We start from the raw sequence: 23,274 nt of genomic DNA, 5'->3' as shown, positions 1-23,274 counted from the left end.
ATTATTGTATATATATGGTCTCATGTTATGAATTGTTTATAGACATTATATTCAAATCTTGTAACATGGTTATGCTTTGATTTTAGCATTGTATTTACATATATATGATCATTGTGATATTCAGATATGAATATAAGCATGCTTTGTTTACAGATTGATATTCATTGCATTTAAGATAGGAGCGTCGTTGACAGTCATTGTCAACTATCTAGATGTTCGGTGTATCTCAGCTTAGGAGTAGCCATTACTCTTATTGCAGTCGTTGATACAGCTCAGACCGAAGTCTAGGAATAAGACGTACAGTCACCCCGAGTGGGAGGGTAGGTGACAGCCATTGACGTCTTATTCACACCGGGATCCCTAGAGTTCTAGTCGAGTCGAGTCTAGACATGGTTTGATTCGCATTGCATTGCATGTACATATGATGGCATTCATGATAGCATGTTTCATGTTTAATTGATTATATGCATGTATACATGTTTATACTGGGATTTGGTCTCACCGGAGTTTCCGGCTGTTGTTATGTCTGTATGTGTGCATAACAACAGGTGGGGCAGGATCTGGGTCACGCAGAGGATGAGAGATGGACATAGCGTGGAGATCTCGGGCTTAGCAGAAGAAATAGTAGTTGTACTTTTGGCATGTACTGTATTTAATTACTAGTTGTCGAATATGGTTTGGAACCAGACATATTTGTATCTTATGTTTGTATATTTTGTTGTTGAATAACATAGAATCTTCTTATGTTAACTTTCATTTGAGTTAATGTAAAAGCAAAAATTTGACCCACTTTTTATATTAACGATCCATTGTATCCCAAAGAAAAAGTTAGAGCCCGGGTCCCCACATGATGTGAGCTTATTGCAGTTTTGTACATCTCCTTCCGGTATCTGATTTGAGATATGATCTGATTATCTGTATAACACGAGTTGAGTGTTTGTGATTTCGGGGACGAAATCATATCTTAGAGGGGGAGAAAGTAATGCCCGGAAATTTAATCCTAGTAATCTATAATTATTGATATATATAATTTGATATGATTATGAAAGGATTAATTGCGACACGAAAATAAGACTACATGTGAAATTCGAGGAAGTTGGGTAGAGAGTGTGGCGCCCGAGCGGTGGTTTTTGACCGCCCGAGCGCCAATGTAGTGATGCTCGGGCAGAAGATGTGGCGCCCGGGCGGTAGATTTTGACCGCCCGAGCGCCAAGGTACAAAACGGAAATGCTTGGGACTCAGAAGCGTGGAGATTCGGACTCAGAAGCGACTTAGGATTCAGCACTGATATGTAGTTGAACCTAGTTGGATTATTGAAAATGATACAATAATTCTGTGTTTATGTTTAATATATAATTTGAATATAATTACATTACGTTTCCGCTTTGCAATTTTAAAAAAAAAATTAGACCCTGTTTATTATAATTGTTTGAATTATTCCTAAAGACGATTAAGGAATGAATTAGCGTCCGGGTCCCCACAAAATCTGAATATTTTACTTCTAAAAATGCTAGAAAATAGCAACAATAGCATATGACATCCGTTCTTTGATCCGTTTGCGAATATATCATGTTCAATATGTCAAGAACACAATATAACTATCATATTACAATTTCCCACACATCTCAATCTCAAATCATATAGAACTGAGTAAAACTTACATCACCTTGTAGCTAATACGGAGGGAAGTTCAAAACCGAAATCGGATTAAAGTTTGGATGGCTAAATCTTGTTCAATCACAATTTAAGAGTATAAAGAAAAGTTGAAGCTTTCCTCTGAAACTTCCGATTTCTTTTGCTGAAAATGAAGAGAGAATCGTGTAATGTTATATATATATTGCATGCCTACACACACATGGCAAATCCTTTGAAGTACATGTCTCGCGCATATGCGCGACATCACCCGCGCATATGCGCGAGACCTACTGGTCTCGGCCAAGTTAATTACAACAACCCGCGCATATGCGCCATTCTTTTCGCGCATATGCGCCAAAGCTTCTGGAGGTGTCGCGCATATGCGCGCCTTTATTCGCGCATATGCGCCGAGGCTACTGTAATTCTCATGCATATGCGCGCATTTCTTCGCGCATATGCGCCATAGCTTCGGCCCTTTACATTTATTCTTAACCTTTCTCATCTTTTCTCATGTCTTTCCTACTCCCATTCTACTTAGTGTTTCTCATGCAATGTCATGCACTCTCACATCTTCGAATATCGTATTAATGAAGACTAATAAATCTTGAGCCTTACAGATCCTGTTTGTTATAATTGATTAAATTGTCCCAATGATTATTAAGAACATGATTAGCGTCCGGGTCCCCACAGTGTTTCACCTCAAATAGCTGCTCATCAGGAAACCAATCATTAATAGCATGATCGACACAGTCATTATTAATAAATTCTAATCTAGACAAGTGATCTGCCACCACATTCTCAACACCCTTCTTATCTTTTATTTCTAAAACAAATTCTTGTAACAATAAAATCCACCGAAGTAGGCATGGCTTTGCATCTTTCTTGGCAAGTAAATATTTAATGCAGAGTGGTCTGTGTAAATAATGACTTTGGACAAAACAAGATAAGAATGAAATTTGTCAAGCGCAAATACTATTGCAAGTAATTCTTTTTCAGTTGTTGCATAATTCAATTGAGCCTCATCTATGGTCTTACATGCGTATTATGTATGAAATATCTTGTTTTGCCGCTGGCCAAACACATCCCCTACCGCAATATCACTGGCATCGCACATGACCTTGAAGAGTAGATCCCAATCTGGTGCCACCAAAACAGGAGCCGACACCAAGCGCTCCTTTAAACCCTCGTATGCCTGCAGACAGTCCGAATTAAAATCAAAAGGCACATCTTTCATAAGTAAAGAAGATATAGGTTTGGAAACTTTTGAAAAATCTTTGATAAAACGTCGATAAAAACTGGCGTTGCCTAGAAAAATTCTAACTCCTTTATGGATGTCGGAGGTGGTAAGTTCTTGATAACTTCCAATTTTGCCTTATCCACCTCTATTCCATGCTCTGATATTTTGTACCCTAATACGATGTCTTCTTGTACTATAAAATGACACTTTTCTCATCAAAAGAAGAGCCAAATATCGAGAAGTCATCCATTAATATCTCAAGGAAAGTTTTTATCATGTCATGAAATATAGCCGTCATTTATCGCTGAAAAGTGGCAGGGGCATTACACAACCCAAAAGGCATCCGTCTGAACGCAAAAGTGCCATAAGGACAAGTGAAAGTAGTTTTCTTGTAACATCTGAAAAATTAACCTACGTAAACCGAATGCATGCAAATTAATGTAATTGTTTTATTTAATTTGTTTTAAATGCTATCATGATATTTATTATATGATTACATGATTAAATGATAACATGACATGATTAAATGAAATTAAGGATTTTACCCGAATATTCGATAATAGGCAGGGAAAAAGAGACTGGGGACGATCAAGATAAGAACATGTATTTTTATTTAAATAATGGCAAGGCTTCCTTTTTCGAATTATTTTACGAGTCGAGCTCGAATTTTCCCGGGAAGCCGGTTTTGAGCAAACGAAGAGTTTTAAAAGATCAAAAATATTATTTTTGGGAAAAATATTTTATAAACTTTTATGTTTTAATCAAACAAGTGTTATAAGGCCCAATTATTGAATTAAAGTAGGCCTAATTACCCTTAAGCTTGCAAGCCCAAAATCAAAGCCCATTAGCTTGTTAATTAATTTATAAATAAGTGATTTAGGCTTTAAAAATACCACAATTCTTTCACGCATCAGCCTTCAAACACACCAGAATTCACTATTCAGATTTTCGAAATATTGGGAGAGAAGAAAAGCTTGTGTTCTTCGTCGTCCGGTCGTCCAACGTCGCACCCTCGCCGAAGATCGTATATTCGAGCGTTATAAACGCAAAGACACGTTTTCTAAACCCTTTTAAACATCATACGAATCATAATATGTTTGTTTTAATTGATTATGCATGAAAAATACGTGGGTTCGATTACTTTACGTTATGATACGTGTTTTCAACGTTTTTAAAATTTTATGCTTGTTTTAAAAGAATCTTTGTGAACCCAACGAGTACGCTGCCAATACATAATAAAATATGAATGAATTATGATCAAAACATGAGAAAACTTAAGGAAATATCAAGCTGGAATAGCCGAGAGAATTCAGAAAAGGAACCGTAGGTGTATGGCTTGTACAAAATTCAAGGGACTTGGCTAGAGTGCATGGGGTCATGGGGCTCGACCAGGTCTTGATGAGGGATCTTTCTAGAGGTGTTTCAGGGTCAGGAAGGGTCCTAGCATGGATAGGACTCCTTGGTCGCAGCTATAGAGGAGGCCCGTGGAGCAAGGACTCCTCACGTATGCCTGTAGTGAATTGCGCCAGCAGAGAGGGGTTGTGGTTGGCCTGGGCACGATCCAAGCTATTCCATAAGGGTCCTAGGGTGATGGGCATGGGTTGGTCCAGAGGCTGGAGTGGCTAGGATCACTGCTGGCTCGAGGCAAATGAGAGAAACGTAAGGAAGCTCCATGGTGCGCAGGTTGTGGTTCTTGCTTTCAGATGGTTCACTGCAGGGGTGGAGGGGCCTGCACTATCTGGGTAGGGTTTGGGAATGGTCCAGGGAAGGTTAGGTTCAGGTGGGCTCGGTGGTGGCTCAACAGGAAGTGTCCTACAGTGGCTAGGAAACTTAAGCGTGATTTATCATGCTGGGCGTAGGTGGTGTATATTCGGGCAGGGCATTTTGCGTGGGTTAGGGTCTGGTACGAGGGCTTGGGCTTGGGACTGGGACTCGTCTAGGGTCAGTAAAGTTCATGGGTGGTCAGTGGTTAGATGGCTTTACGAGTCTTAAGGCAACTAGGAGTCCTAATGTTCCTAAGATACTCACACACACACGCATGCATATTGGGTCTCGGTTCCAGGAATGATTGGGTGAGCTAGGGGATGGTTCTTTAGGCTGGGATTGGTCAGGATGGTTCCTATATGAGTTGGCTCAGGTTTGGCTTGAGGTGGCTCGGGCATGGCTCGAGTATTTGAGAGATGGCTCGGGGTGTTCGATTATATGTCAATTTCAAAAATTAAAGAACTAAAATTGAATCCATGGGTCCACGGGTGTGGCTCATGACTTGGAAGGGTAGAATAAATAATAATAATAATAATGTTATATTTAAAATTCGGGATCAAAATATTGAGTTTTGGATTTATCCGGGATTTAATCTCCTCACAAAACGCTAATTAAAGAATTTATTGAAAAGCCTAGTTTTATGCTTTATAAAATTATGAAAAATTATATTTAAGCTTAAATAATTATTTAGAATAATCCCATGTCATTAAAAGTGAGAAAAAGATAAATTCGAGAATTTTTACGTCCAGGGGCAAAACAGTAATTTTTCACTTAGGAAAATATGAAAACGCTTGGCAGCGTCCCGAAGGATCATAACGCATGTTAAATGATATTATATGATTTAAAATGATTATTTTGATGATAATATGTATTTTTATGATTTATGGTAAAACTGTGCAATTTATATTATTTACAATGATGCTTTTGAAAAGCTGTCTTATTTTATGATTTTTAAAGAAAATGAAAAATATTTTGAGGGATGTGAATTGACTGTGACAAAATATATGATATATGATTTTGTGGGGATGACGTGAGGGTCATGGCCCCCGAGGGAGCCCATATACAGGCCAAGGCCCCAGAGGGACCCTGTTTACGAGCCAAGGCCCCAGAGAGACCCCGTGTATGGGAAAAGGCCTCAGAGGCACCCCGACGATCGTATTTCAACGGTGGAGCTTAGTGTACACCCCATGGACCATGTGGAGCTAAGACTACAGCCGACCAAAGGATAAAAGTTAGTCATTTTCAAGGATCAAACTTCACCCAAAATGATATATGATTCTAAGCTTAAGATTAAAAATGATTTTATGATATATGATTCATGATGATGATTAAAGTTATTTTTAAAATGATTTATTTATGTTCAAAGCTTATTCTTAAATTATTATTAAAGGATTTATTTATGCTTAAAATTATTTTAAAATGATTTTAATATTTATGATTTAATTATACTTAAATGATTTTTAATGGTTTATATATGTTCAATAGATTATTTTAAATAAAAGTATGATTCTAATGCATGTGATTGTATATGTATTATTTGTTATCCATGTTTAGAACGTGCTGAGTTTTTAAACTCGCTAGGTTTGTATGATGCAGGATTTGATGATTTATGGGAGGCGGTGACGATTGAGTGGATCGAGTGCATCACTACACACCCGAAAAACCTTTATGTTTTCGCACTAGCTAGATAGATTTATGATTTAAATATTATGTTAATAATTTTTAGGAGAGATATTTTTATATTTAATTTTATTGTTAGCCGATCTTTTAAAGGTCGATTTAGGAATTTTGGTTAGTCGATGATTTATGAGTTTATTTTATGCACTTAAGATTTAAATTGTTAATTTATTATGATTCATGATTATGTTAAATTATTTTATTTATTTTAGTAATTTAGAATTTATGATTTAAGATTAGCAAAAAAAATCGAGGTCGTTTCATTTCTCTTGGTCATTGGGTGCAATCATGATTTTGTTATACCCTGAATACTCGTCCAAAAAACAATAAAACTCATGACCCGCTAACCTCTCAAGCATTTGATCAATGAAGGGCAGTGGAAAGTGAACTTTATGGGTAGCATCATTTAATTTCTTATAATCAATGCACACATGCCATCCCGTAACTGTCCTAGTGGGTATTAATTCATTTTGTTTATTTGTGATAAAACTAATCACACCATTTTTCGGCACACATTGAACAGGACTTATCCATGCACTATCAGATATATGATAGATAATACATGCATCAAGGAGTTTGATAGTTTCTGCTTTTAATACCTCTTGCATCTTTGGATTCAATCTTCTCTGAGGTTGCGCAAGAGGTGAGTACTTTTCTTCCATCAATATCTTGTTCATGCAGGCTGATGGATTGATCCCATTAATATCTACCACCTTCCATGCAAATGTACTCTTGTGTGCTTTCAAGACTTTCAGCAGTTTGTCCTCCATCACATATGTCAAACAAGAAGAAATAATCACATGAAGTTTATTATTCTCACCTAGATAGACGTATTTCAGATGTTGAGTAATGGCTTGAGTTCCAGAGTTGGTGGCTCCTCTAGGCTTGACTTCTGAGGGATCAAGTCTCTTCGATCCCCCAAGTCCTCTAATCTAATCTTCATTGGCCTCTTCCATGGATGGTTGGCATTGAGTTATGCCAATATTTGGGCTTTATCTGAATCCAATTCGTCTTCTCTCAATTCAGTATCATACACATAGTTACACACAAGAGAATCAAAAGCATCAATTCTATAACAACTATCAGAATGCAGTGTGTGCTTAAATACATTAAAAACGTCAAAAGTAATCTCCTCTTCTCCCACTCTCAATCTCAACTTCCGTTCCTGCAACTCAATTAGAGCCTCGCCAGTTTCAAGGAACGGTCTCCCCAAAATCAAAGTCATCTCTATATCTTCCTCCATGTCGAGCACCACGAAATTTGCAGGAAAAATAAATTTGTCCACTTTCACTAGCACATCCTCAATCACTCCCCGTGGATACTTGACAAATGTGTTTGCTAGTCGTAAAGACATCCTCGTTGGCTTAGGTTCTCCCAATCCAAGTTTCCTAAACACAGAAAAAGGCATAAGATTAATACTCGCACCAAGATCACACAAAGCTTTATGGAAAACAACATCACCAATCATGCAAGGAATAGAAAAACTCCCTGGGTCTTTCAGTTTCGGTGAGATTTTGTTTTGCACCAAAGCGAGCAATTTTCTGTTAGATTTACCGTGATGTGATCCTCCAATTTTCTCTTGTTTGCTAAGATATACTTCAAAAATTTAGCATAATTGGGCATTTGCATCAAGGCATAGGCAAAATGAATATTGATATGCAATTTTTTAAACACCTCAAGAAACTTACCGAAATGCGCATCAAGTTTTGTTTTTTTCAATGCTGCAGGGAAAGGAGGAGGTATAACAATTTTTGATTGTGCAGTGGGTGCTGGTGTAGCGTTATAAGACTTACCTTTGGATGTCTCAGCAAGTTCATCCGGTACTTGACTTCTTTCCTTTTCTCTAGACTCTAAAATTTTTCCACTCTTTAACTCAATGGCTTTTACTTGCTCTTTTGGATTGGTCTCTGTGTTACTTGATAAGGTGCCCGGTTCTCTACTCGCTATCATCTTAAATAATTGCTCAATCTGCTTTACTAGCCCCTTTTTCGATGCATCTTGGTTTTGGAGTCTAGTTTAAGTAGATGAGATAAACTTATACATCATCTGCTCCAAATTGAGCTTTTCTTCTCTAGGAGGGTCAGATCTGTACATTGGTTGTTTTCCATATGGTTGTCCTCTCTGTGGTCGATTCTGGCTATTTTGGCCACCCCATGAGAAGTTGGGATGTTGCCTCCATCCAGGATTGTATGTGTTCGAATACGGATCATTTCTTTGGACGATTTTGGACTCCCACTTGATTCACTGGTACCCATTCTTGCACATAGAATGGATTGCCATCTTGACAGTCCTTCAGAAAGTGTTCACCTCCACACTTATCATAGAATATCTCTTGAAGACGCATAGCTATGCCACCTATATTCAAGCCGTCCAATTTCTTATTCAAAACATCAAGTTGAGCAGTAATAGCAGAAAGATCAGTTACCTGGTGAACTCCTGCACTTCTCCGTTGGTTGTTCCTTTCAGATTGAGGATGATAGCTTCTAGCAGCCATCTCCTCCAATAACTCGTATACTTCCTCAGTAGTTTTTCTCAATAGGTTCCTACAAGCAGCAATATCTATCATAGTACGATTAGGAGTGAGTAACCATAATAAAAAGTTTGAAAGACTAACCCAAGCGACAGTTCGTGATGAGGAAATCTTCATAATAGATCTTTGAAACGCTCCCATGCCTTTATGGTCTTAGATGGAGGAAAGTATTTAATGAGAAATGCTTTCACCATGTCCTCGCATGTGGTGATCGAACCTACAGGCAAACAATTTAACCATGCTTTAGCTTTGTTACGTAAGGAGAAAGGAAATAAACGCAACATAACAGCATCATCAGAAATTCCATTAAATTTAAAAGTATCGCATATTTCAAGAAAATCTGCGATGTGCGTGTTTGGGTCATCTACTACAGATCCTCCAAACTGGACGGTATTTTGAATCATCTGAATTATAGCTGGCTTGATTTCGAAGTGGTTTACCCACACAATAGGTCTCAAAATGCTGGGGCGTGCACCATCCAAAGAAGGTTGGGCATACTCTAGCATTGGTATGCGGCGTGTCATCTCAACATGTCTATCTTCATGGTGTTCCTCCTCATGCTCGTGCTCGTGCCTTTCCATTAGTTCCTTTTGTCTCTGCTGATGTCTTCTTCTGCGGAAATTTCTTTCAATCTCAGGGTCAAACTGCTCAAGCTCCACGTCAAGTGACTTTGGCATGCACTGTAAAAGATATCTGCAATAGAATATGGAGTGTTAACTCAATAAAAATAAAACAATGCTAAAGAAAATAACTAAAACTAAAATTATGAATTAACAGTCCCTGGCAACGGCACCAAAAACTTGATCGAGCAAAACTTTCACTGTGGAATCCTTAATAAAAATATGATTTTTTATGCTGGAAAATTAATCGCAAGTGCACGATGTCAAGTAATAGTATAATGTACGCGAGTACGAGTATTGTTCCACTGAAAACTGTATTTTGCAATTATTATTTTCAATTTTCAAATCTTTAGCAACAAAATATGAATGGTTGTTTACGACTACTATAACTAAATTAAAATTCAATGAACAAGTCAAGAATTAAATGCTGAAATATAAACTCTAACCACTTAAAAAAATTTCGATGATAAATGGATTTGTTTGGAATTTCAATTCACCTACACCTCGTTAATTAATTGATTTGTTCGATAGTGATGTATGCTTCTGACAGGATTTCCTATTCAATTGAACACGCCCTCTCGAGCCATGCCAAACTAATTCTACTCAGTGAAGTAATTAAATGTCTTTAATTATTTATCAAGAGTGAATCGCATATCAATCTATGAAATCCCTTAGTTTTCGCTCGATCGGACTATGACTATCGGCGTGTATCGAATTTCATATGTCTATGTAAATTGTAGATCCACGGACTATGCTAATCGTTCCTATCACAAGCTATTCTCTCGAACTCGCTCGCAATATAAGATTATTATTAAAGTTAGCTACACTTTAATAATTGTAATGAAAACAGTAGTACAATCAAGAATAAATCAACATCAACATGTGAATTAATCAAATCAAAGTTTGGTGTAGGAACCCCTTAAATACCAACAAATATTTTAAGTTAGCTACTTGAATTCACAATAAAAATGAACAAAACAATGTGTAAACGGTAAATACAAAATAAGAAATACTAGACTTGACGAAAAATGCGAAGAACGATGCCCGGAAATCCCGAAATCTTCAATACAAGCCCTTGATCCAAGCTTTTTTCTCCTCCTTAGTCTCCTTGCTGCTGAATAATGTCTGAATATCCCCTAATATCATACAAACACGCCTGGGCGCACATGATTTTTCGCCTGGGCGGATGGTTTGCGCAGATCTTGTATTAAACTTTCAATCGACGCGCCCGGGCGGACATAAATTTCCTCCCGGGCGGATGACTTTCGCAAAAACTCTTTTTTTCCTCACACCTTGCAAGCGCCCGGGTGGACATAAATATGCGCCCGGGCGGATGAATCTCGAATTTATTTAGTTAATTCACGAATTTCCTGCATTTTCACCCACGAGACACATGACCAACAATAAAACATAATATATCCAAAATGTCACAAAATTCATGAAATCTAAACGATATATGCAACATAATGAGCTATCACATAATATGAAAAACACGTAAAATCCACATATATCATAAAGCAAGATGCGAGAATCATATCCACACTTATTTGATTCTATTCCACCTTCCATTGTATTCAATGTATAATGATCAATTTACTGATTTTAGTTTTGATATGTATTATAACTGGTGACATGGTATATGTTTACCGAAGTTATATACTTAGATATAAGGACCGCGAATCGTATTATCGTAAATCATACCTTAATTATCGATATTTCATGAGATTATTATGTTATTAGAGAAATTATATCTTGATAATGAAAGATTGTAGTAGTAGTTGAATAATATGCTAAACCGAAATAGAGAAGTGACACATGTGACAGTTTTCAACATAATTATCTGAGTATTATTCCAAATGTAATGAAACTAATTTCATTGAATTGCTACTACATAGTACGAGAAATTTAAAGTTTGAGTTTTGTCCAAATCCATTTGAAAATATAGGAAAAATAATCCTGAAGTGTATCGTGTGCATTGAAGTTCCGACACTGACACATTTTGGGAGAATGCGCATAACGTTCACGTCCGATATCCAGATTGAGTGAGATTGGTGACAAACAAAAGAAAAGACAAGATCTACAACTTTCATGTTGATAACTTTGCTAATTCGAAACCAAGCATACAGACAGAACATGACACGCTAGGGCGCTACTTCTTGTGTGTCGTGTGCCCCAGCGCGACAATATCAAGTCTTGAGGACAGAAACCGGCGCTCTAGGTTTCGATTATAGGAAAATTAACCTCAGTATCAAGTCTTGATATCAAGGCTCACATTTTGTATTGATTATAGGCAACTTAACCTCATTATTTTTAATTAATAGCCTATTATACTAATTATAATAATTAAGCCTACCCTCCATAACCCTAATCCCAATTCGGTCCCCCCTCATCTCCATTTCCAGCAGCATTCTAGAAATTCCAGCAGCCACTCTCCTTGGTTAATCTCAAGGTTTTTCAAAAGAACACTTTTCGGTCCCTCCGGTGCCTGTTCTACACGAGTATATCAAGTTTTTCGAGCGTAATTACGCAAAGGCACGCCCTATACCTCGTTTTTCTCATTATTCACATCAAAATATATGTCTACTTATATGTTTTTACATGTGAAATATTAGATCTATCATGTTGCATTGGATTTACACAATTTTGACACGAAATATACATATGTTTTGGCATGTTACTCACGCTTTCCATTGCTTGTTTGTAAGGGGCTGCTTGATTAAGACTTGTAAGGGTTGTACACGTTCAGATCAAGGGTGTCTAGGTTCTTGAGTCTGATCTGGATTGAGCCATGGGAGAGCCGATCAGATCCTAGGGTTTTTGTGATGTTTGGCCGATCGGGTGAGGAAAAGAAAAGGGGAACGGATACGTGGGTTGAACCATGCCGTGGTGTTGACCTTGGTGGGTCCAAGCCATGGTCTAGGTAGGCCTGTTAGAATCGGTTTGAAGGGTCAAAGTTTTTAGAAAGGGGGGTTGAATAAACACTGTAAGATTTTTGACTCTTTTTCAATAATGGTGAATCATTATAGTGATAAACTGAATTCAAGAATCTTGTTGTCGATATCAATCAGTTAACTAGTTTAAGTGCGAAAATAAACTAACTGATAGATTTAATACTCAAAAAATAACTGAAACAAAGAACACAAAGGTTTTATGGATGTTCGGAGGCTTCAAATGCTCTTACGTCACCCCCTTCAATCACAAGGATATGTTTTCCACTAAAAGTCTTTGATTAATTACAAAAACTATAATAACCCACTTCAGTTTGGACTTATACACTGCCAAACTGAAACTGTAACGTCCCAAATATTTGAAGGTCGACGTAAGCCACCTGCACGCAAGTTGCCCATTTCTTATGTATTTTAATTTATTTATTTGTATGCATTAAATTCATTATTTTAACATAAATATGTGGTTTTAATTCTTGGTTTATTAAAGTCCATGCATTAGGATTTTTAAGTTGCATTTAATGCTCGAACGAGGAACGAATACCGGGGAATTATCAGGAAAATTATTTTTATTACATAATTAATTTTTAAATAATTAATATAAGGTGTTTCAAATGTATTTATCAAGAAATGAGCTTTGTTGGGTATTTTTATCCGCCAAAGCATATTTTTCATCGGTACGCAAATTTTATCGAAAGAATGACTTTTTATGGGTTCGGTTAATATTTTCAGAAATTTACTAACACGAAAGATTTTTCAGGAATTTGTTCGGGCTCATTGGGCCTATTTTTAACTTTTTGGGCCCAAAACTCTTTGTAAACTCCTTAATCCATAATTATTGGCCCCTTAAAGTTTATTATATTATTTAATTATTCACCTAAACTCCACTAAACCTATTTTACTCTTCATTGGCGACACCTCCCCCTCCCTTCTTCATTCTTCTCGGTTTTCCAGCAGCAAAGCCTAAGGAAGCATCGTCCATCCCATTTTCTTGCAAAAGAAATTCCTCCAGCGCTCCCCCGACACTTGTTCTTCGACATTCTTGCGTAAAATGTTAAAGTAGATGCCCTGCAAGACAACGGTTGGCTAGGGATTTTATTAACTCAGTTGTAATAAACAATCTTTATTTTAATTAAACTTTTAATGGTTTCGTTATACTTTATCTGTATACCCATGCAAACAACATAGATAAAGTCCTTGATTATGATTTAATACAAATGAATCGTAATTCGATGTTAAAACTCATTTGTAAACACTGCATATTCTAAATTCGTTCCTAGTCGATTCATCCACCTAAAACAGGGATAAAGGTCGCTTGATCTCGAGACTAGCATATGTGATGTTGTGTACTGCGTTTCTTGGTAAGGGCATGGAGATGTCCAAACATGCAGATGAGTAGTCATATGATGATACCGAACAACCCTCCCTCGGACTTTCCAAGTGGTTATCATTCATCGAGAGGATAAGTCCGTGGTTATGATTGTACACCATTATTCCTTACGACCCGGGACAACACTGAGGCTCTATATGCTAGGGCTGTGCTTTGACTCGTTTACCGGTTCCACGAGAGTCATCAGGTAGCGAGGTTGGGTACAGTTGCGACACATATAGGAGCCAGTGCATTGTAGTCGGGGATTCACCGCTCACCTACGGGTGTGGATATCCTGTGTGATATGATGAAATAATAGTGCATGGAATCTCTGGCCAGAATATGAGATGTACGTTAGAGAAGGAGTTCTCAACTAGTACACGCGATGCCACTATTATAGTTATCACATAGTTATCGAGTTAATATGCAACCCTCGATGAACCAATGGTTGCAGATTCGATCGGGATATATGAGATGAAGGGACCGTACTGTACGCTAATCATAATCCACTGGTTCTTGCAGGCACTATCAGTGATACCTAGGGGATCATGGGGCGATGCTACTAGACGCTCTTACCATGATCCGATGGGTGCAATCAGAAATGAGTTCTGACATTCTTGATCAAGGTGTTGATGAAAAGAATGGGGCTAACTAGGGTAAGCCCGAATAAGAATAAATATTATTCTGAATCACAAAGAGTTGTGAACCCACGGCTAGCTGTATCCCTGAAACATTGAGGGTCACACAAGCACTAGTTTACTTGTTCCCGTTGAGATAATAAATTCAATGAGTTGAATTTATAAGAAATACGTTTGATATGATCAATCGATAAGATTATAAATAAAATTTATAAAAGCTTATAGAAATTTTGAGAGCATGACTGTTAAGACAGTCAAAGGAGTACACATGCCTTATTTAGACATTGGTGATCTCGAAATTAAAGTGTGCATCATAATAACAAATAAGTTAAAATTATCACATCGATGATGTTGGATCGTCGATTGGGATTATGATGATATTAATGTAATGGGAGCATGGAACATGGTCTTGTAAGAGTATAAGCCCATCATGCAAATTTATTAAAGTTCAAATGGGTTTTAATAATTAATTATATTTTAATTGAGTTGAAATATAGCCCGTTAAGTTTTTATAAAATATGGTATTGAGTTATGTAATATGAAAATATTCATGATACCATAATTTTAAAAACTTGCACAGAAAGAAAATAATATTGCATGATTAGTGGTGTAATATTTTCGAGAATCAAATATATGTTGAAATCCATTAACTTAATTAATGTGATTAATTAAAGAAACTACAATTGACTGAAATAATAAAATATATTATTTTGGTTAATTGATAAATGGCATGACCGAAGGTTTGAGAAACAAGAATTGACCCTTTTGACTCTTCCCAAAAGTTTTCGGTAAGGATGTAAAAGAGCCGAGCTGTTCGCGAGTTTTTGGGATCTCGGCTCGTTAAAAAGCTCGTTCGGGCTCATTCGTTAAGCTTATCGAGCCGAGCCCGAGCCTTATTTTGGGCTCGACAATTTTGTTGAGCCGAGCTTGAGATTAATGATGTTCGGCTCGTTAGCTCGTTAACATGTTCGATAATAGGTTCGTGAGCTCAAAATTGAGCTCGGCTCGTTTAGCTGGCTCGTGAGCTCGAGCTCGAGCTCGGCTCGTTTAAGTGGTTCACGAGCTCGGGTTCGAGCTCGGCTCGTTTAGGTAGATCGTGAGCTCGAGCTCGAGCTCGGCTCGTTTAAGTGGTTCACGAGCTCGTGTTCGAGCTCGGCTCGTTTAGTTAGATCGTGAGCTCGAGCGCGAGCTCGGCTCGTTTAAGTGGTTTACGAGCTCGGGTTCGAGCTCGGCTCGTTTAGGTAGATCGTGAGCTCGAATTTGAGATAATTAATAAGTTATAATATTAAAATAATTATGTATGATAAATAATAATAAATTAAAAATTAAAAATCTATACATATTATAAAAGTGTGAATTAAGGTCAAAGTTTTTCTATTGTGTATTGTCAACTTTGTCCTTAGTTTGTACATACAGAAAAAATTTAGTAAGGATGTTTTTGTCAAATCAGTTATTATGATAAGGACAAAATTGTCAAACTACATTTATGTTAGATAATGATCAAGTTGCCAAAAAAAGCTGAAAATTTAAAATTATTTGATTTTTATTTTCTTGTAGATGAATTGAACAAAGTTTTTTCACAAAAATATTAATTTGAAAAGATTGAAAACCCAAAATATATTGGTTTTATTTGCTTATAGATGAAGTGAAAAAGAATTTTTTCACAAAAAACTTAATTTGTAAATTTTTTTTCACAAAAAAGTTAATTTGTAGAAGATTAAAATAATAAAATTCTTTTGTTTTATTTTCTTGTAAATAAAATGAAAATATTTTTTCCACAAAAACTTAATTTGTATAATGATATGATGTTAAATATCTTTTATTTTACTTTTTGGGATATGAGCTTCTCAAATATAAGTTATTAGGTTGGATTCTAATAAAATTGTATCAAAAATATATATTTACGCTCATAATATCTAATTAAAATTTATAAAGCAGATACATGTATCATATTCAATCAATATTTCATATAATCTAATATCCTAAAATTGTTAAAAAAACAATAGATTTTAAAAGTAGTTGACAGTACTCCTTGAGATATGAGACCCAACTTTTAGAACATTATCCAAGAGTTCATCTGAAAGTATATATTTTGGGATTCATTCATTTTTCAGTAGACTTACTTGTATTGATGATAGTACCCACTTTACCATTCTGACTTAGGGGAGTAGGTTTCAAATTTGAGACTTACTAAAGATGCTTATCTTTCACTTTTCCTATAAAATGAATCGTAATAACAAAATTGAACACAAATCAATTAACTTTTCTCATATATGCGTGAATTTTTCCCCTATTAAATAACGAGGACCACGTTTATTCAAATAGGCTAAGTTGAATGAAAACAATTGTTCATTCGATTTGTTTTCCCCATTTTTTGCAAGCAAGCGTACAACCAGTGTTATGATAACAATTATTTTTCTTCCAACATAACATCTCATTTATGCACTACATAATTAAAAAAAAAAAATCGACATAGCTCCACTTGTATAACGAAGATGTATTTTTATAAAGATGGATATAAGTAAATCAATTATAGATTTATGTAATCTGAAATGACAAATCTTTGAAGGTAAATTTTTAAAATTATTATGAATAAATCTTTACAAAAATTATTCATTATTGCTCAATATTTCTCTTTATGAGTTATGATTGATAATAAGAAATATCAAATTTATTTGTTTTTATTTGCTCGTAGATGAAGTGAACATATATTTTTCACAAAATATTAAATTGAATATGATTTGTTTTATTTTGTAAATCTATAATCTTTTGAATGAGTTATATATGCAAGAAGTTTCTCAGAAAAAAATTAATATATACAAATTTAATACTTCCAATAATATAGTATGAAATATAAAAAAATTATGTTATCTTAATTTTCAATTTTTGTATTTAAATAATATATTGCATAAATATGTTATATCATTAAAGAGTTGAACACTTTTTGATAAATATAATAAAATATTAATTAAATCATATTTTGTCAGTTGTCTAGAAGATAGAATAACCAAAATTCAATGATTTTATTTGCTTGTAGATTAAATTAAAATATTTACAAAAAATAAATAATAAATTGCGAAGTAATACATTACCAATAACTTCAGTAATAACACAAGCGAAGTAAAATAATATATTTTACTTCGGATGTTTAAAAACACGGGCTTCACTATATTTTTTTATTATATTTTACTTCGGCATATCAATGTTGACGAAGTAAAAAAATAAGTTCATGCTGAAGTAATAAGATGAACCGCACAGATTAACAAAGGAAACTAAAATATACTGAACATTTAGCGATGGTTTGTTAGCGGCTTTACTTCGGCAATAATAAATTACGAAGTAATACATTACCAATAACTTCAGTAATAACACAAGCGAAGTAAAATAATATATTTTACTTCGGATGTTTAAAAACACGGGCTTCACTATATTTTATTATTATATTTTACTTCGAAATATCAATGTTGACGAAGTAAAAAAGTAAGTTCATGCTGAAGTAATAAGATGAATCGCGTAGATTAATAAAGGAAACTAAAATATACTTTAGCGACGGTTTTTTGATAACAAACCGTCGCTGATTTAATCAGCGACAATTTTTAAACATTCTGTCGCTAATAGCGACGGTTTTTACGCGCACATGCGCGCACACTTAAGCGCACATGCGCGAGTGCCTCTGTTCTCGCATCGAAGCTACTGGCCTCCTCGCGCATATGCGCGCGACAGATCCCGCATATGCGCGAGGTCTTCTGCCTACGTCGCGCATATGCGCCCATCGGTGTCGCGCATATGCGCGAGAGACACTGCCCTTACACATCAATTTTCTTATGTAATCACATTTCCATTCACGGTTGGTTTTAAACCGTCGCCGATTTACTTAGCGACGGTGTGGTAAATCGTCGCAATTAGCGACGGAGTGTTTAAAAAACCGTCGCAAGTAGCGACGGCTTTTTCGCAACCGTCACTGATTCTTTATTTATATCCTTTATTTCACATACGAGCTCATTATATCTGTAGTGACCCGTTCCAGAATCACCTAATAAATGAAGCCTCGCGCCTCTATTTATAGCCAATGTTCGGACGTTCCGATCCACTTCGGAAGATCCGAACCGGTACACTTCGGACGATCCGAACCATGCATGTCTTCCACGAGTCCAGCCACCTGTCTCGGACGATCCGAACTCTAATCGGACGATCCGAACCCTGATCGGACGATCCGAACCCTGATCGGACGATCCGAATCCTGCATGCCTTCCACGAGTCTAGCCACCTGGCTCGGACGATCCGAATCCTGTTCGGACGCTCCGAACCCTGATCGGACGATCCGAACCCTGTTTGGTCCTTCCGATCCACCGAAATATAATTAATCCAATAATTAACTCAAATTAGGTATCGGGATACTACAATATCCATCCACATTTTCTTTCGAAATTAACCCTAACACCCCGTTCCACTCGCCATTGGCTTCGAACCACCAACACCACCGCCGTTTCACTCGCCGAGAGGGAAGCAAAACACCACCACCACCACCACCGTTCAAAGCACTGAGTTAGTCCGGCACCAGTTTCCCGAGGTATGGTATTGATTAGAACGATAATTGGTTAATTTCTTGTGTGTCGTACCTCTGTTGAGTTATTTATTGAAAATGGCCACCACCAACCTTATCAAAAGTTTGAAATACATGGTGTTAAGATTTTATAAGTCAAGTGTATTCTAATGGACCATTAGATGGAGTAAGTTTTTCGATATTGTAATTGATATATTGTTGTGTTCAAAAACTCTGTAGTCTATTGTCTTGTATTATCAAGAGCTACAAGTTGAGAAGTCCTTTTCCTAGCTAGCTTGGCGGCTCATCCAACCTTACGTTTTTTATGAGTACTATAAGGCTGAAACTTATAGGCTGAAACTTATACTTATAAGTTTCAGCCTCTCCGTTTTGTTGGATTGGTTGAATGCAATATTATGAGTACTGTAATCTGTTGGTACTAATTAATGTATTTATTGTTGTTCATCAGCTCCAAACATGTCGACTCCAAACACATCATCTGCTCAAGAATCATGCATAACTCCTGTTTTGGGAGGAGTTCAACCAAGTGCAAATGATACAAATGAAACTTCTCAAAGAAAGGCTGTGGTTGAACTTGATAATATTCAAGATGAAGGCGATAATCCATATGCCCCGAAGAAAAGGAAACGCACATCTTCTGTATGGATTGATTTTAAAGAGATTATTCTTTCAGATGGGTTGATAAAGGCTGAATGTATTCATTGCAAACATCGAATGACATATACTAAGTCTGGTTATACATCACATTTAATTAGGCATAGCAGAAGTTGTATAAGGAAGCAGATGAACGAGAAAGGACAAAAAAATATAAGTATAAGCACAACCATGTCGTAGTCAGAATCTGTTAATGCAGTGCAGAATTTCAGATACGATCAAGCGAAGATCAGGGAGATTGTCTCTCACATGATTATTGTTCATGAATTGCCATTCGTCTTTGCAGAGTATGAATTGTTCAACTTACTGATGAAGAATTCTAGTCCACATTATCAAAAAATCAGTCGTGCCACTGCCAAAAAAAGATTGTATTACTTCTTATGAAATAGAGAAGAAAAAATTAGTGGCAGAATTAAAGTACATAAATAGGGTCAGTGTGACTACGGATTTATGGAGGTCTGATCAGAAAATTTCATATATGGTTGTCACTTGTCATTATATGGACTCCAGTTGGAATTTGCAAAAGCGGAATTTGAATTTTTGTGATGTCCCCCCACCTCATACAGGTATAGTTGTTTGTGATGTGTTGATAAGTGTTTGGTTGAATGGGGAATTGAAAACATGGTGTGGACAATCACAGTTGATAATGCTACATACAATGATGTAGTTATTCGGATGTTGAAAGAGAATCTCTCTTATAAAAACAATCTTCCTCTCGGTGGAAAATTGTTTCATGTGAGATGTTGTGCGCATATCTTGAATCTTTTGGTACAAGATGGGCTTTCGGAGATACAAAATATTATTTCCAATGTGCGTGAGAGTGTGAAACACATATCTGCCTCAGAGTTTCGTCTTAATATTTTCGGTGAAATTGCAAAACAGTTGCAATTATCTTCAAAGAAACTAGTAATGGATTGTTGCACTAGGTGGAATGCAACATATTGCATGTTGTCTACTGCTCTAGAGTTCAAGGACGTCTTCCCAAGATATCAACAAAGGGATCCTACTTATAACACTTTGCCAAGTGAGGAGGATTGGGAGAAAGTCCGTGTAGTCTGTTCTTTTCTTCAAGAATTTAATGAAGTTACCCACATCATTTCAGGTAATAATATTAAACTTGAATCTTGTTTCTTAATAAAATTGTTTATTGTCTGAATATCTAATATAGTTATCTACATTTTTCAGGTTCAGAATATCCAACTTCAAATTTTTTTCTACCTGAACTTTATAACATAAAGAGGTTGTTGAATAATACAAGTATGGGTGAAGGTAGTTTCATGAAAGATATGGTTAACAAAATGAAGACTAAATTCGACAAGTATTGGGGTCACTGTAACTTGTTAATTTCTATGGAAGCTGTATTAGATCCAAGGAATAAGATGAAGTTGATTGAATGGTGTTTTCCAGAAATCTATTCTGAAGTTGATGCAATTGAGAACATCGTTACAGTTCGTGAGACATTGCGTTTGTTGTATCGTGAATATGTTGATGCTCACAAAAATAATGTTGCTGAAAAGGATGTTTCAGGTGATGCTCAGAAAGAAAGTTCTAGTGTTTCAAGTATTGTTAGTGCAAAAGGAAAGGGTAAAGTGAGGACAGCATTTGCCAACTATATTAAGAATGTTGATAGTGTGGAGCAAGTGAAGTCTGAACTTGAAGTGTACTTTGAGGAAGGGGTTGTATTGTGTGAAGAAGATGATGAATTTGATGCATTGTCATGGTGGAAGATGAACAACTTAAAGTTTAGGATTTTGTCAAAGATGGCATGTGATGTACTATCAATTCCAATAACTTCTGTCGCTTCTGAATCGGCTTTCAGCGCTGGTGGTAGAGTTATTGATTCATATCGTGCCAATTTGGGAGTGGATACGGTTCAGATGTTGCTTTGTGCAGAAGATTGGTTACGTGCCCAGTACCAAGTCAAGAGAAAAGAAAATGTAAGTAAATTGATATTTAATTTAATTGTGTGTTTATTAGATATGTGTTATTTTCTATTAATTTAGGTTGGTTAATTCTAACATTTTGAATTTTTGTGCTTGTATGTAAAAGGAAAATTCGGGGCTTAAGGAGATTCATTTGAATTAAGGTCATTACCATCGAATGTTTATCATTGAATTGGTGAAGTTTGTTTGTTTGTTTTAATTTAAATATCTTTTATGTTTTATCTTGTTGAATTCCTATTAGGTTGTTGAAGTTGGGTTCACGAGGGAGCGAGGCAAGAACAGCAAGCTCATTCATGCTCTGGTAATTCTTTATGTTTTATCATGTTGAATTCTTATTTGGTTGTTGGGTTTAATTAAGTTGTTTTTTTCTTATTTGATCATTAGAAAAAAGAACCGATCCCAAAGAAACTTATTTAATTAAGTTGTTTTTTTCTTATTTGTTAACGAGCGGAGCTCGAGCCAAGCCCGAGCTACAAACCAAAGGCTCGTAACGAGCCCGAGCCGAGCTCGAGCTCGCTTAACGAGCTTGTTTAACGAGCCGAACCCGAGCCAAGATCATTAAACAAGATAAACGAGCCATTAACGAGCCGAGCTCGAGCCGAGCCCGAGCTTCATAAATTCCGAACGAGCCGAGCCCGAGCTTCAAACCAAAGGCTCGAGCCGAGCAAATAGTTAAACGAGCCGAGCCCGAGCCTGATACTGTTCGGCTCGGCTCGGCTCGGCTAATTTACATTCCTAGTTTTCAGTGATTGGGCATGCAATAAGAATCTTTCTTTACCTTAATTAATTGGTTAATTAAGTAAATGAATTATTAGTATTAAAATAATGATTTTTGTATCCTTAATATTGCATGCATTCAGTGGAGAATAGATTTCTTAATTATAAGATTGCATCCGAAATTCTTTGTTCCAATTATTCACTCTTTTCGGCTCCTCCCAATTTTGGGTGCTGCTCTCGAAAATTATTTCTTGTGACAAGAGTGTTCTATCTCTACGCAAAACAACTTATAATTTTCTAGTGCAAATTATAAGAGGAACAAGTATTCCAGTCGTGGACCGGATTAGTAGATCGAAGAACGTTCGTGAGGATTTACAATAAGAGCTATCTCCGTTAATCCCGGAATAGTTGGAGTCCAGTGATTTAATTCACAAAGGTATAATTCTAAACATCCTATGTATGTTTAGTTATGTTAAAATCATACGAACGCCCAAAGCAAAATTATTTTGTTTTTCAAACTAAAATAAAAATTTTAAAACTTCCGCTGCGTTTGGGCGTGTAGAAAACCAGATCCAACATAAAATACATCAAGGTACGTTTGTATTTTCATTTTCTCTTCATACAAGCCATAAATATGCTGAATTTAATATATTTGTATGAGAATTCTATTATCTACTTCATGCTTGCATTTTGAGAAGAGTTTGACATGAAATTTTGATTTCTTTGCTTGTTGCTCACATTTCTTGAATTGGTGTAAGGGGTTTTCCAAGTTTTTTTGTCAAGGGGCTATTCACATTGAAAATGATAATGTCATAAGGCTGGAGTCGAGGCTTTGTGAGTTTTAGGAGAGGGCCGATCGATATCTTGAGTCTTCGGGTGGAATTTATATGTCTCAAAACCCGTAATCCTCTGTTATTTCAAATTTGGTGAATTATTGTTTGGTTTTATGGAAATGTGTTCAGGATTTGTAGTACTCTCTGT

The 23,274-nt window shown here is 36.2% G+C and overlaps 1 protein-coding gene across 1 annotated transcript; it reads left to right on the top strand.

Moving 5' to 3' along the window:
* The first annotated feature begins 20,254 nt into the window (after positions 1–20,254).
* Positions 20,255–22,076, top strand: LOC140819157 (zinc finger BED domain-containing protein RICESLEEPER 2-like). Its single transcript, XM_073179168.1, has 4 exons — positions 20,255–20,735; positions 20,819–21,570; positions 21,683–21,719; positions 21,818–22,076. Exons 1-3 carry the CDS (start codon positions 20,255–20,257, stop codon positions 21,716–21,718), a joined length of 1,269 nt encoding a protein of 422 aa, XP_073035269.1. The 3' UTR covers position 21,719; positions 21,818–22,076.
* Positions 22,077–23,274: the final 1,198 nt, after the last annotated feature.

Source organism: Primulina eburnea, chromosome 18 (assembly GCF_022965805.1).
Source record: "Primulina eburnea isolate SZY01 chromosome 18, ASM2296580v1, whole genome shotgun sequence".
NCBI lineage: Eukaryota > Viridiplantae > Streptophyta > Magnoliopsida > Lamiales > Gesneriaceae > Primulina > Primulina eburnea.
The sequence above is the reverse complement of the archived record's forward strand: the minus strand, read 5'-3'. Positions and strand labels throughout refer to the sequence as shown.